This window comes from Eubalaena glacialis, chromosome 1 (genome assembly GCF_028564815.1).
Source record: "Eubalaena glacialis isolate mEubGla1 chromosome 1, mEubGla1.1.hap2.+ XY, whole genome shotgun sequence".
NCBI classification, from domain to species: domain Eukaryota; kingdom Metazoa; phylum Chordata; class Mammalia; order Artiodactyla; family Balaenidae; genus Eubalaena; species Eubalaena glacialis.
The window spans coordinates 233,565,674-233,580,007 of record NC_083716.1 but is presented as its reverse complement, the minus strand read 5'-3'; the positions used below and the strand labels follow the sequence as shown (position 1 = coordinate 233,580,007).

Sequence of the window (14,334 nt, the reverse complement as noted above, 5' to 3'; positions counted from 1 at the left end):
GCTCTGTGTGAACTTTCTCAGTGGTGCTGGGCAGTTTTATGCTGTTAAGCATCCCCAACTTACAAATATGTCGCTTATTTTAAAGTACTTTGCCAGGTTGGCTGCTTGTCCGAGCTTTGCAGGGAAGCAGCAGAATGGCTGCCCAGCAGGCCAGGCCACCTGCAGACGCTGTTGAATCCCCGCTCTGCCTGCGTCTATGTCGGCAGGGGTGGGTACTGGTGGGCAGAGCCCAGGACTTGGAAAAACCTTGGGTTGAATCTTCCAACCTCCAGCAGTAACTTTGGGGCATGACTTAACCTCTGCATCTGTTTCCTTTTAGTGAAATGCGAACTTCTGTATGTCCTTCCTGGGGGACCAGTGAGGATAGAACGAGAAAGCGCCTTGTGTGTTTGGAACACATGCTGGTCCTCCCTCCCTCTTCCCTTCCCTGTCTCCCTTCCTTCCACCATCCTTCCTAGCCCCGGGAGCGCTAGCTTTCATGGCCAGAGCCTGGAACCCTGCCTGGGTCAGGGTTCTGGCCAGTGGGAGGATGGAGGACCCCAAAGGGAGTGCGATGTGGGGTGGTCGGGACGCTGGGAAAGGACCAGGGCCCCCTACGCTCATCGCTGTCCCATCTCCCAGCCCTCCTCTGTCTGTCTGTGTTTGTTTCCTGGGGCTGCAGTAACAAATTACCACAAACTGGGTGGTAATTTACTCTCCCCCAGTTGTAGAGGCCAGAAGCCTGAAATCAGCGTGTTGGCAGTTCTGCCTCTTTCCGCTTCCGGTGGCTCCAGGCGTTCCTTGGCTTGAAGCAGCATCACTCCAGTCTCTTCCTGTGTCCTCACCTGGCCTTCTTCCCTGTGTGTCTGCCAGGTCTCCCTCTGCATCTCTCCTATAAGGACACCTGTCATTGGATTTAGACCCTCCATCCAGGATGGTCTCCTCACCTTGACATCCTTCACTTACATCCGCAAAGACCCTTTTGCCAAATAGGTTCACATTCACAGGTGCTGGAGCTTAGCATGTGGACACAGCTTTGGGTGGGCGCACAATTCATCCCACTACACTGTCCCTTCTGGGCAGCCACCGTGGGCCCAGACCTGAACCCACCCTAAGCTGAGGAACAGCAGAGAGAGATGGGGGAGAGGAAGGTGAGGGTGGTCCCAGGGTGGTCTCAGGAAGGGTCATGGGTTTGCTTGAGAGCGAGGAAGGAGGGTGAACCAGCAACTACTGCCCTCGCTTCACAGATGACACGTGAGGGAACAGAGGTCCAGTTACTTTGCTGTTTCATAGGCTCAATAATCAGGTGATAAGCATGATAGAGAATGAAGGCGCCTCCAAAAAGCTTATCAGATTATGGATTTCTTTCTCTGTCTTCTTTCTCTCTTTTTCAAAATGAAAATTGCTTTATCGATTACATTATAAAATAAGACCATGAAAGAAACAATATATGCTCATTCTTCAATTTTTAGACAATTGAAAGGGTAAAAAGAAAAGAGTAAAAGTCACCCCCAAACTCCACCCCCTACTGACACCTGTGGTTGACATTATGGCCTGTTTCCTTCCAGACATTTTTCTGGGCGTGTAGAAGTGGGGTTCTTCTACTGCTGACTCTCTCACCCATTCCGCACCAGGAAACAGTCCTGAGTCACCCTTAGCAGCTGTCGGGAACCCAACGGATGGCTGGCCCCTCGTGTTTTACCTTGTTCCGTACTTGGACACGAGGCTATCTCCGGCTTCACTGTTGTGAGCGGGGCAAGTGGTCTTGGCTGCGGATGGCAGTGCCCTTGCCAACGCAGACCCCGACAGCAGTCTTCTTTCACTTTTAAAACCTTTGCATCTGGGGTCTTCCCTGGCGGTCCAGTGGTTAGGACTCGGCGCTTTCGCTGCAGGGGGCACAGGTTTGATTCCTGGTCGGGGAACTGAGATCCCACAAGCCATGCATGGAGGCCAAAATACTAAAATAAAATCAAACCTTTGCATCTGTCTGAGAGAGGGGGGAGACGAGTCCTGGGTGCTGACCGCTGGCCCTCCTCACGTCCCAGGCCATGTTCGAGCTGGTGACTTCCGAGGCCTCCTACTACAAAAGCCTGAACCTGCTGGTGTCCCACTTCATGGAGAACGAGCGCCTGAAGAAGATCCTGCACCCGTCCGAGGCGCACATCCTCTTCTCCAACGTGCTGGACGTCATGGCCGTCAGCGAGCGGTGAGCCTCCGCCCCGGTCCTCGTGGGGCCCCTTCCTGTCCCTCCTCCTCGCCTGGGGCACGTCCGGGGCTGGTGGCACTGCCTGTTACTCTGGCTTCTCTGCTTTTGCATGTTTGGAATTTTCTGTAATAAGATATAACTAAATACATAAATCCAAAGATCTCCCAGCAGCGAGGCCCGTCGCCTCCCCCTGGACAGGACTGATGTCTGCAGGTCCCTCCCGGCCACGCAGGTGCTCCGTGTGTCTCCCACAGTCAGGCACATCGGTGGCGGGTGTCACGACCTGGTCCGGGGGTGTCCGTGTGAGCTGCTCTTTATCCTGACGTCACAAGGCCCTGGCTTGGTGCGTGCGGGGCCCGAGACCCTCCGAGGGCCAACGTGGAGCGTGGTCCTGGATTTACACTTTCTCTTCTCCGGTTGCGTGGTGTTTGCAAGAGTGTGTGGAGGTGGCGATTGGGACTGTACTTATATTTTGCCTAAAGAAGGATGGGATGAGCTTAAGTGGAGGAGGAATAGACATCTATTGACTGATTATTGCAAAGAAGAAATGAACTCCAGTCATTCCGTTAGGATAAAAGATCCATTTACCCTTTTCACTGTAGCCTGGGGAGGTTTGCAGCTAAAAGTGCAGAACTCAGCTTTTATCAGCTGGTCCGACCCCGCCTGTTCAGGTGTGAAGAAATAGCACGCGGGCAGCAGCAAACCCACACCCGTGTGCGGCTCTCCATGGACCCTCCTGAGTCGGTCCCCCTCCACATGGACACCCCACCTTCCCGTTTGCAGCCCCCAGATCCTCGTGGCAGCCCCCCACCCGGTAGGCTCAGGAAGGCGAGAGCTGACTGAGACCAGAGCAGCCTCGGAGACCCCTCGGTCTCTGCCGCTAACCTCCACTGGGGGAGGGGTGTCTATTTATTTTTGTATTTATTTATATTTTATTATGGAAAATCCCAAACATGCAGAAGTAGAGACACCAGTGTAACGAGCCCACGCTTCAGCATCTAGGTTCACCCACGGGATCATTCTGAAGCAGATCCCCATCGTCATCTCACTTCATCTGTAAACGCATCAGTATGGATGTGAAAGTTGAGGTCTCTCCCTTTGAAAAACGCTCCTAATGTCACTACCCACCTAAAAAACTGAACAAGTAATTCTGCGATGTGACGGAATGTGCCCCCTGGCTGGGACCGCCTCCTGTCGTGTTGGTTGGTTTGGTGGAGGCGTGCCCCGAGTCTCCGCAGCCAGCCGCCCCTAAGCCAGCCGCTGCCCGCCGCAGGTTTCTCTTGGAGCTGGAGCGCCGGATGGAGGAGAACATCGTCATCTCGGACGTGTGCGACATCGTGTACCTGTACGCCGCCGACCACTTCTCTGTCTACATCACCTACGTCAGCAACCAGACCTACCAGGAGAGGACCTACAAGCAGCTGCTGTGAGTAGGGCTGGGCGGTGGGGCCATCGTGCAGGCGTGGCCCCGGCGGCCCCCTCCTCTTGTGCTGACACTGAGCTGTGCTCCCTGGGTCTCCGCCTTCCCAGGACAGCATCCAACTCCGGCACGTTCTGGGGCTTTCGGTGTCACTGGGAAATATTGACCCCGGGACAGTCAGCCGTGGCGCCCACTGGACCTGTGTCCAGACGGCCGTGCAGAGCTCTGTGAGGTTTGGAAAAGGGAGCTTGAGGCCAAGAGGACAACTCGAGGCCCAAGGCGGCAGGAAAGTGGTTTGAACTAGAGACAAAGGCAAGGGTTGGGGGGAGGGAGTCTTTTTGGTGGTTCTCCAGCAAAGCACTTGAATTTACTAATCTGCCCATTTTGTAAACTTTCTTGGGGTTTCCGTTGATGAGAGAGTTTTTTCATTAACTTGCCTCTTTTGAATTCTTCACATTTCTGTACCATGTTTCAACCACAGTTTAACCAGTGATATGTTCTTAGCACACTCATGGGCACCAAAGGACTCTCCGAGTAGTGACCTCTGGACGTTATGCTTCGTTGGGTCTTTCCATCAAGCCGTGTAGTTCACTGGGGATGTTTTAAAGTTTGAGTATTCAGAGGTTTGGGTGTTTTACATTTGGGGTTTGAAACTGGGATTGGAGGGAATCGGTATGCCAGTTTTGAGGACGAACATTGAGAAGACAATCACACAGGAGAATAGGATTCTAGATGTTGCAGTGCCCAGGGGTCCACTGGTGTGGCCCGTGAGAGCAGACTCTCTGGGCCTGAGTGCCGTGTCCCTAACGACGGGCAGTCAAGGGCCCGCCTCTGATCTCCAGCAGTGGTTCCCACTACTCAGCCCGTCTGCAGACGAGACATCCCCACCTGGCAGGAGTAGCACAGGTTCTCCCTGCAGCCGTCTCGAGCCTGCTGCCTGCTGCTGTCATTACGTGGGTTTACCTTGCCACCGTTTCCTCCTGGGTAAATCATCGAATTCTGCGTCTGATTCATAATCTTGGCCACGCAAGGAATTCTTGCCCTCCCACACACAGCATATTTTGCTAAGTCTTCATGGGCCTGGCGTGTGAAGTCACTATTGTTATTTGACTTGTACACGAACAGTTTATTTTCCTTTTTTTTTTTTAAAAAAAAAAAAAGAGGAGAAGAAATCGACACGTTTTCTGTGCTTGTGGGCTGTCTGGTTCTTAGGAGGCTGAGGATGGGGAGGAACCCCCTCCGATTTGCGCCTCCCACGAGCCAGAGACCTACTCTCTTGTCTGTGTCCCCAGCCAGGAGAAGGCAGCCTTTCGGGAGCTGATCGCACAGCTGGAGCTGGACCCAAAGTGCAAGGGGCTGCCCCTCTCCTCCTTCCTCATCCTGCCTTTCCAGAGGATCACACGCCTCAAGCTGTTGGTCCAGGTACCGGCCTCTCTCCCCTGACACACACTTCTCCTGCTGCAGGCTGTTTCCTTTGGTCATTCCAGGCTGGCTTTCCATTTCCAGAAGTCCATTTGTTCCACAAATCCTAATTAAGCTCCTACTGTGTGCCAAGCAGTGGGGGACTCAGCCCCTGCTTCCACAGAGCGACATTCTGGGGGAGGGTGGGGAGAGATCGACACACATGCACACACACACACACACATACACACATACACACACACACACAACCAGGAAGTGGTCATGGCTGAGGACAGTGAAACAGAGTGACATGATGGTGGTGACTGCCTGCCCACTGCCAGTGGGGGATCAGGAAGGACTCTCGGATGAGTGACATTTAAGCTAGGACTTGGCTGACAGGGAGGAGCCATTCATCTGACAGGGAGCTGCTTATGCAAAGGCCCCGGGGCAGCAAGGTTCACAGACGGGGCGGCCAGTGGTGAGCTGGGGGAACATGATGCGAATGAGTGTGCAGATGTGGGCAGAGGCTGATCAGGGGCCTAAGGAGCCAGGTAAGACATTGGGTTCTATCCTCAATGTGATGGGGAGTCATTCCATCTAGTTGATGCTGGTAAGAGCTCAAAGCAGCTGCCGTGTGGAGGGTGTCGGGCAGGAGGGCAAGAGTGGAAATGGGAGAAGGGGTTACGGAGCAATTCAAGAAAGAAAGGTGGGTTCGTGGAGGTTGGGGTGGGAGATCCTGGAGGGAAATCAGTGAATTGAGCTGTGCACTTGCTACCGTGGAGAGAAAGGGAAGGAGACTCTTTGGTTTGAGCAGCTCAGGTGATGGTGCTGTTTCCCGAGATGGGGAAGGCGGGGTTCAGTGTTGGACCAGCTGAGCTTGGGAGGACTTTGAGCCGTTGCATATCCAAGTTTAAAGTCAAAGGGAGAAGTCAGGGTGCGAGCCCTCGGCATCAAGGTGGTATTTAATAGGAGAGACCACCAAGGATGGAGAGAAAGGGGTCCCAAGACCCAGCCTTGGGACATCATGCCCGAGAAGGAACGCAGCGAGGGAAGAGGCAGGCCAAGAGAGCTGGAGTCGGGGGAGCCTGCAGAGGGTGAGATTTCCCGAAAGGGGGTCTGCAAGAGTCAAGCAAGACAGGGCGGAGAGCCCTTGTGCCTGCCGCATGCTGGTGGGTAGAGGGAACCCCCGGGCCACCAGGCAGATGAAGTGGGTGGTGTGGATCCGGCTGTGGCTCAGAAAGGAATGGGCTGAGATGGTGACCTGTGACCCACAGTTAGGGGAGGTCAGAGGTCAAACAGGCGGGAGGCCAAAGGCCATGGGCAGCTAGTTCCACAGGAGAAGGGCAGTATCGGAAAGGAGAGGTCGGAGCCTGGGAGGAAGGGGCTCTCGGAGGCCTAGGACCAAAGAAACCGGAGTCAAAAGAAGCCCAGACAGGGGGCAGTGTGGGGAGGTCCATGGCACGGTGGGAGAACAGCTGGGACCAGCCCAGTCATAGGACGCCGCGACTGAAGGAGTTGCATGTGAATTTTTTAAACTTGGAAACAATGAAACAGAAGACAGTAACATTTCCTAATTATGCAGAGAAAAAAATTTATAGGAAAAGAGTATATAGTGATATATTAAAAATCTTAACTTTTGGATGATAAAACCCAACAAAACTAAGATCAAGACCTATCTTAATGTTGTCGCGAGGAGAACGGTGGCATGGGGTGGAGGGTGCGGGCAGGGGGACTGAGGTTCAGAGGCAGCGTGTCTGAGGGGTGAACATGCTCCAGGCAGACCCGCCAGTTACCGCAGAAGGTAGGGAGGGGCCCACCAGAGAGGAGGCCAGCATGGAGGGCTCGTGCACCAGGCTGAAGAAGCCACGCCATTCTCTGCCTGAGGCCAGGAGCAGGACCTGGTCAGATGGGGTTTTATCCCAATGAGAAGAGGTGGAGCCTGAGCCATCCTGTTGGCTGGGAGCTGGATTTGGGAGCCGGGGGATGGTTACAGGCAGGGTTGGTGACCCCAGGTTGGTGGGGGGGAGGGTAAGGAGGCATCGGAGCTGACTGTGTGTGTCTGGCTTGGCTGGCAGGCAGAGGCGGGGCAGGTGACCGCACAGGGCAGGCTGGGGGCCTGCAGCTGGGGGACGTCCAGAGGCGGGAGGGATCTGGGTCTGGCCTGGAGCTCAGGAGAGAGTGGAAAGGATGCCCAGCACCCTGGTGTCTGGGTGGCAGCAGGTGGCTGGGGACGTTCGTGCCACCACATGGGGCAGCTGGGGGGAGGTGAGCTGTGCTCAGACGCACCCAAACCTCTTCATGGAATGAGAGCAGATCAGAAATACGGGCACGGGGAGAACAGTGAGGCAGAAACCAGTGCAAACACTGTAATCTATAGGCAAAACTCAAGAAAATCCAGCTACTGGAAAAAAGACATCTTTATCAATAAGACCAGAGTTAACGAAGCCTCGGGGTCGCTGCTACTTGGCTTCAGACGGCAGTCCCACTGCTGCTGCAAGCATTGCGCTCGCCTCGGGACGGCCAGCCCTGAGCCACCCTTCCCTCACTGTCGGACCTCGCCCTCCCCCTTCCCCACCGCACTTGGTTGCCCCCTTTGCTTCTGTCTTGGTCTTCGCTGTAAGGAGACTGGGGCTCGGGTTTGGCCCTCGTAGTTAGTCCTCATGCAGACCTTGACTCGTGGTTATCATCTTAGGGCTGGGCAAGGCTTGTGTGCGATGCTAGGCCCTCGGCTGGTGGAAGGTTCTCCCGCCCTCAGTCCGTAACTGGTGGGGCTCTTTGCTCCCGGCTGTTGCAGCAACACGAGGCTCTTTGGACCAGTGCAGCAGGGAGGCTGCCACTGCCAAAGGGGGCGGAGAGGGGAGGAATGGCCGTACGTGACGAAACTAAATGCAGACTTTGCCTGTGCTCAGAACATCCTGAAGCGGGTGGAAGAGAGGTCTGAGCGGGAAGGCACTGCCCTGGATGCCCACAAGGAACTGGAGCTGGTGAGTTGTGCCTCCTCTTCCCACATTTCCCGGTCAGCTGTCTTCCTCCTCTAGACCCGCCTTCCCGTCCTGCCCCCTCCTGTGCCCGTGTATCTCTGGAAGATGCAAATTCAGTTTAATAGTTGGCAATCCAGAGAAGTCACTGGGTCCAAAAAATAAGTCGGGTGGGCTTCCTTCTCACCCCAGGCTGCTGACGTGCGGGGTGGACCAGGCCGGCCGGGCGCTCTTGACCTGCAGACATGTTCATGGACCCTCCCGCCAACCCCCGCTCTGTGGCCACCCACAGGCCCAGGCACTCCCCGCAGCAGCCCTCGGAGGCCCCACGCTTGTCCTTACCTGTTTCCAGTGTCAAAAGCCATGGCTCTTGCCTCCCTTGCCGTGCTCTGAGGCCAGCTCTGGCTCTTCTTGGGCCCTGATGCAGCTCTGCCCTGTGCGCCTCTCCGACCCCCCGATCCCGCCTCTCCCGGCCCTCGAGCTGCACCTCTCCTGTCCCCGCGAGAGGACTCCCCGGCCCTGCCAAGCCTGGGCTCTTCCTGCCCAGTAGTGGAGAAGGCATCTCCGCTCCTGATCCTCGGAGAGAGGAGGATCCTTCTGGAAGCTGCCGGCAGAGCAGGGGCTATGCGGGAGGGGTCAGTGAATGTGTCTGTTCCCACATGTTTGTCTTAAAGCAGCGCTGTCTCGTGTGTTTGGCTCCAGTGTGTCCGCTGGAGCTGTGAGCCCACTCCTGGCAGCCGTGCAGGGGCCACTGTGTCGTGCTGGTGACCCTGAAATGGACGAGAGCCTGGTGTTGGGAAGTCCTCTCCACTTAGTGTACCAGTGGCAGCAGCTTAGTAAAACGACTAGCCCCAGTGGGCATCAGGTGGTGGTTCTAAGCCACGGTGAGCCACATGGAGCCATGAGGACTTCGTAGCTTAATGCAGTCTTTTCCCCCCAGGGGCCTCTCCTCGCATCCCTCACTCAGGCCAGTTGGCCTCCAAAATCCTTCTGGCGATTATACCCTTTGGATCCTGGGAAAAACAGCACTCCCCTCCCAGCCTAGTTGGGGAAAGGCTGGAGCCTCGAGCAGGCTGGTCAGGGAGGGTCAGTGACCTGCCAGCCAGGCTGCATCTCTCGGGACCCTCTGCCCACCCCTGGAACGCACACACCTGATCAGATGGGAGCTTCATTCTGGCCCCCACTGGGCAGCCGGCCACACTGGGCCCCAAGGGGTCTCGGGGCACCGGCAAGTGGTTTCTGTTTTCAAGTTCTTTTCTGCTTTCATTTCCTTTTCATTTCCCAGGTATACGCTTGCTTCTCATTATTTACCTTTTTTAATAAAGGTGGGTTTTATCCCTTAATTTATAAAAATGATGCTGAATACAAACAAGTCCACAAACTGTTCATAAGCAAAAAGAAGATGGTAAAGATCAGCAGTTCTCCCACACCCCACTGCCAAAATGCTGGTGCCTGCCCTTCCAGACCCCTTTCCAAACAGACGCCTGCACCACACAATTGTATTCTTTGCAGATGGGCTTGTGGTTTATGAGCTGGCTTTTCCCTCCATTTTAGCGCATGTAAAATTATTGCACTTCTTCATGATTTCAGAGTACAGGGTTATGTGGATTTATGAGCGTTAATCAACCCCTGTTGACGGACATTTAGGTTGAGGACAGTTTTTCTCGCTCTGAACGCCACTGCAGGGGACATCCTAGTACGCACGTCTTTGGGCTCGTTCCTAAATGCTGAGTGCCTGCTGGGTGCCGGGCCCTGTTCTAGATCCTGTGCAGATATCATCTCTTGGAATGAGTCCCCGGAAGTCCCAGAAAATGTGGTTTCATTCAGCCCCTTTGTACCTGGGTTGCCTCCCAGGAAGGTGGGGGGGACTCTGTGCTCCCCTCACAGTGTGTGACGGATCCTGACCCCCAAACGTTGGGCATTTCCAGTCTGACAGATGAGAAAGGACGTCTTCTGGTCGAAATTTGCTCTCTTAGGTGACATGAGGGGTCGGCATCGATTTTCGTGTTCTCTGGAGTTCACATCCCAGCAAAGACAAGGCCCTGATTTTCTACACTGGAACTGAGACCCAGTTGAGACTGATGAGCTGTGGCCTGAGTGGGCCAAAGGAAGTGGCCAGAGACAGCTGGCTGCGGGTGGCCTGATGTGTCCTCCTTCTCATCCCAGGTGGTAAAAGCATGCAACGAGGGCGTCAGGAAAATGAGCCGCACGGAGCAAATGATCAGCATTCAGAAGAAGATGGAGTTTAAGATCAAGGTGAGCCCACGCCCAGCCACGTGTCCCCGCCCCAGCCCGGCTGTCCTGGAGCACTGGTCACTGGCCGGGCTCGCTGAATGGCCGCCCTTGGGTCTCAGCACAGTATCACCTCCACCGAGGCCTTCCCTGACCCCTTAGCTGAAGGCCCCACCTGCCCCCAGTCACTGGGCCATCACATTGGCCTAGACCAGGGGTCCCCAACCCCCGGGCCGCAGACCGGTAAGGGTCTGCAGTCTGTTAGGAACCGGGCCGCACAGCAGGAGGTGAGTGGCGGGCAAGCGAGCGGAGCTTCATCTGCCGCTCCCCATGGCTCCCCATGGCTCCCCATCGCTCCCCATGGCTCCCCATGGCTCCCCATGGCTCCCCACGGATCCCCATCGCTCCCCACGGATCCCCACCGCTCCCCACGGCTCCCCATCGCTCCCCACCGCTCCCCACCGCTCCCCACGGCTCCCCACCGCTCCCCACGGCTCCCCACCGCTCCCCATCGCTCCCCATCGCTCCCCATCGCTCGCACTACCGCCTGAGCCATCCCACCACCCACCCCCATCTGTAGAAAAGTTGTCTTCCATGAAACCAGCCCCTGGTGCCAAAACAGTTGGGGACCGCTGGCCTAGACTGTCTCCTGCAGGGAGTCGGGAGCTGCCTGCTCTCACTTACTGGCTGTGTGACCTTGTACAGTCAGCTCACATGAAGAATGTGACATGGACTGCTCCAGGGATTCTTAAATGTGGGCGATTTGAAAATCTGACAGAAGCTACCGACCTTTCCCCCAACTTTGTGTAAAGCTTCAGGCATTAGTGACCCTAAGGGCCCCGAGGGCTTGGGTTTCTGGGGTTTTGGGCACATGAGTACACGGTACCTGCTGAGGGTCCCTGAGGTCATGCTGGGTTTGGGAGCTGAGCCCCAGCTGAGGATGCAGACCTCCGGGCCCCCCACGTAGCTCCACCTGCGGGCCACGTGCTGGGTGCTGGGTGCCTGCCCCAGAGCCACAGTGGGGACCTGCCGGCCCAGTCTCCTCGCCCTGTGGGACCCAGTTCTCCCCTCTCTCCTGTGAACTTGGCCTCTCCTCTGATCCTGCATCACACAGGCTGAGCCTAGTAGGAGGATGACAACACACACACACACACACACACAGAGGCACCCACGTGTACACACTCACACGTGAGTACAGACACAGGACACGTGGACACACACATGAGTACAGACATACAGGACACGTGGACACACGTGAGTACAGACACATACAGGACACGTGGACACTCACACGTGAGTACAGACACAGGACACGTGGACACACACGTGAGTACCGACACAGGACACGTGGACACACTCACACGTGAGTACAGACACATACAGGACACGTGGACACTTAGATGTGAGCACACATACGTAAAAGCACACACAGATACATAGACAACAGACACACACCAGCCCACTCAGGCACACGTGCGCATGCACACACACGCCCTTCCCGTGTTTGCCCAGCACCCGTCCGTCCCTCCCACCAGCGCCACGCGTGTCCTGGGCCCAGCGCGGGCCTCACACACCATTACTCGCGGTCATCACTCCAGTCAGAGCGCGAGGGGAGCCTGGGGCGGGGGGCGCGGAGGGGCACAGCCGTTCTGATGCCGTCCCCCCTCACGCAGTCAGTGCCCATCATCTCCCACTCCCGCTGGCTGCTGAAGCAGGGCGAGCTGCAGCAGATGTCAGGCCCCAAGACATCCCGGACCCTGCGGACCAAGAAACTCTTCCGGGAAATTTACCTCTTCCTCTTCAACGACCTGCTGGTGATCTGCCGGCAGATTCCGGGGTGAGCGGCAGGCAGGAGGGATGGGGGGTCGCCACGGCCTGGGGGCGGCGGGCGCGGTGGTGGGATGTTGCTCAGGCTCTGGATCCACTTTGAAGGCCTGCTCCGTTCTGGTCCAGCCTTGGGCCTTCGGGCAGGTGTATTTCAACACCCTGAGCTTCCGTTTCCCCTCCTGTCTAGCGGGGGCTGTACCCCTAAGGACGTGGAGAGTCCAGCTCAGTGCCTGACGCCTGGGGCTGGCTCGGCAGAGCGGCCACTGCCACGTCATGGGTGCTGACCCCTCGTCCGCCGTCCACACTGTGGAGGGCGGGGGCCGGGGGTGAGGGGGACTGGCGGTCAGGTGGGGGGCTTCCGGAAGGAGGTGAGGAGTGGCAGCAGTGGGGCCGGCCCTGCTGGCCAGGGTAGAGCGTTTCCTGGAAATCCGAGCCGCCGCCTCGGGACTGACCTGCCTCTGCTGCCACCCTCGGTCCCCAGAGACAAGTACCAGGTGTTTGACTCGGCCCCGCGGGGCCTGCTGCGAGTGGAGGAGCTGGAGGACCAGGGCCAGACGCTGGCCAACGTCTTCATCCTGCGGCTGCTCGAGAATGCGGACGACCGGGAGGCCACCTACATGCTGAAGGCGTCCGCTCAGTGAGTGCCTGGTGCCCCTGTCACCTGCCCGGGTGGAGCGAGGCTCCTGTCACCTGCCTGGGTGGAGCGAGGCTCCAGGCTCGGCACACCGCCCGCCCTGTTCCTGTCCTTCCTCCTCCCAGGCCCTGCCGGGAGGGCTTCTGTGCAGTGTTAGCGTCAGGGTGCGGGACGAGCACGTTGCTGGGGTGTGTGTGTGTGTGTGTGTGTGTGTGTGTGTCTGTGTGTGTGTGTCTGTGTGTGTGTGTCAGGCTCTGGGCCGGCCCCTCTGTTCACCCCCCAGCCCAGAACTCACAGGTGTCGCCCTGCACATCACGGTCCAGTTCCGACTGCCTGGGGCAGGGGTGGCGTCAGCCTTTCCCGATTCCATGGACCATGGCTCAGGGCAGCTGGCAGCTGAGGGCTCGCCTCTTGGTTAACTTTGGGGTGTCGTGGGCTCGCCCTCACCCACTGACTTTAAAGATGTACCAGGGAGGTTCTATAGCGCTCCGCCCCCATCCTGCCGCTAGATTCCCGGCCCCGTCCACGCTGTCCTGCTGCGGCCCTGTGCCAGGCCCGGGACCCAGTGGCCAGCTTGCTGGATGCCTGGCGCAGCGGTTCCCCTCACGTGGGGTCCGTTGCTCTGCGGTTGGGGCATTTGTCCTCTTCCCTGTCCCAGGAGCGAGATGAAGCGTTGGATGACCTCGCTGGCCCCCAACCGAAGAACCAAGTTTGTTTCCTTCACGTCCCGGCTGCTGGGTAGGTGGCCCACTGGGGAGGGGGCACCCGCCGGGTGGGGCAAGGGAGGGTCCAGGGAGCCTCGTGGCGGCCCTGCCTGTCACAGCTGCGTCAGCCTCGGGGGCCTCTGCACTCCACCTGAAGGGCCTGCGGGGCTGCTGGGAAGACTGCTTCGCCTGCCCGGGGGTCCCTAGCACCCCAGTACAAGCTTAGTACCCCACGGAGGACACGGGTGTGCCTGAGCTTTGCAAACGTTTTGATGGTTAATGAAGAAATAAAAGCCACTGGGTCATAAGTGACAGATGCCACAAGGAAACCAAGAGGAATTTGGGCCCAGAAGGCAAACGCCAGTGTTCTCTGGGGTGGCCAGTTGTCTGAAAACCTTACAAAATATAAAAGGGCGCAAGTCCAGCTGCCTGATAGAGACGCTGCCATCCTGACCAGCTCACCAAGTCCTGACTGTCCCCAAACTGCTCCCAGGGCCCAGCCCAGGACCAAACAGCTCCTTCTGAAGTCTCAATAAGAGCCCCTCACAGCCTGTTCATCCCTGTATCCACGTACTTTTTGTTCAGAACTCTTGGCGCTTTAACAGCCTTTTCTTTGGAGCCACACACCCCGCCCTCGAATGAGCCCTTTCCGTTGCTGCGGGAGTTTGTGTTGCCTCTTGGACAGGCAGCGTGTCCCTGCTAACTGCTGAGGCAGAAGTGGGGGGCCAGGTTTTGCCCGTGTAGGGACCAGGGTGGGTGCCGTGGTGATGAGGACATGCCACTCCCCTCTCTCCTCCCATCAGACTGCCCCCAGGTCCAGTGTGTGCACCCGTACGTGGCCCAGCAGCCGGACGAGCTGACGCTGGAGCTGGCCGACATCCTGAACATCCTGGACAAGACAGAGGATGGTGAGGCCCCGGGGCTGGGTGCCTCTCCCACTCGAGGCTCCCTGC

At 57.3% G+C, this 14,334-nt stretch overlaps 1 protein-coding gene across 2 annotated transcripts in view; it reads left to right on the top strand.

The window, feature by feature from the left end:
* NGEF (neuronal guanine nucleotide exchange factor) overlaps window positions 1-14,334 on the top strand; it is a 78,873-nt gene that overhangs the window by 62,194 nt on the left and 2,345 nt on the right. For both annotated transcript variants that reach the window (XM_061205965.1, XM_061205972.1), the window contains 9 exons: window positions 2,025-2,185; window positions 3,459-3,611; window positions 4,898-5,027; window positions 7,916-7,990; window positions 10,151-10,240; window positions 11,890-12,053; window positions 12,525-12,680; window positions 13,336-13,415; window positions 14,185-14,289. In XM_061205965.1, the coding sequence (XP_061061948.1) occupies window positions 2,025-2,185; window positions 3,459-3,611; window positions 4,898-5,027; window positions 7,916-7,990; window positions 10,151-10,240; window positions 11,890-12,053; window positions 12,525-12,680; window positions 13,336-13,415; window positions 14,185-14,289 (1,114 nt within the window). The remainder of the gene's footprint in view (window positions 1-2,024; window positions 2,186-3,458; window positions 3,612-4,897; window positions 5,028-7,915; window positions 7,991-10,150; window positions 10,241-11,889; window positions 12,054-12,524; window positions 12,681-13,335; window positions 13,416-14,184; window positions 14,290-14,334) is intronic.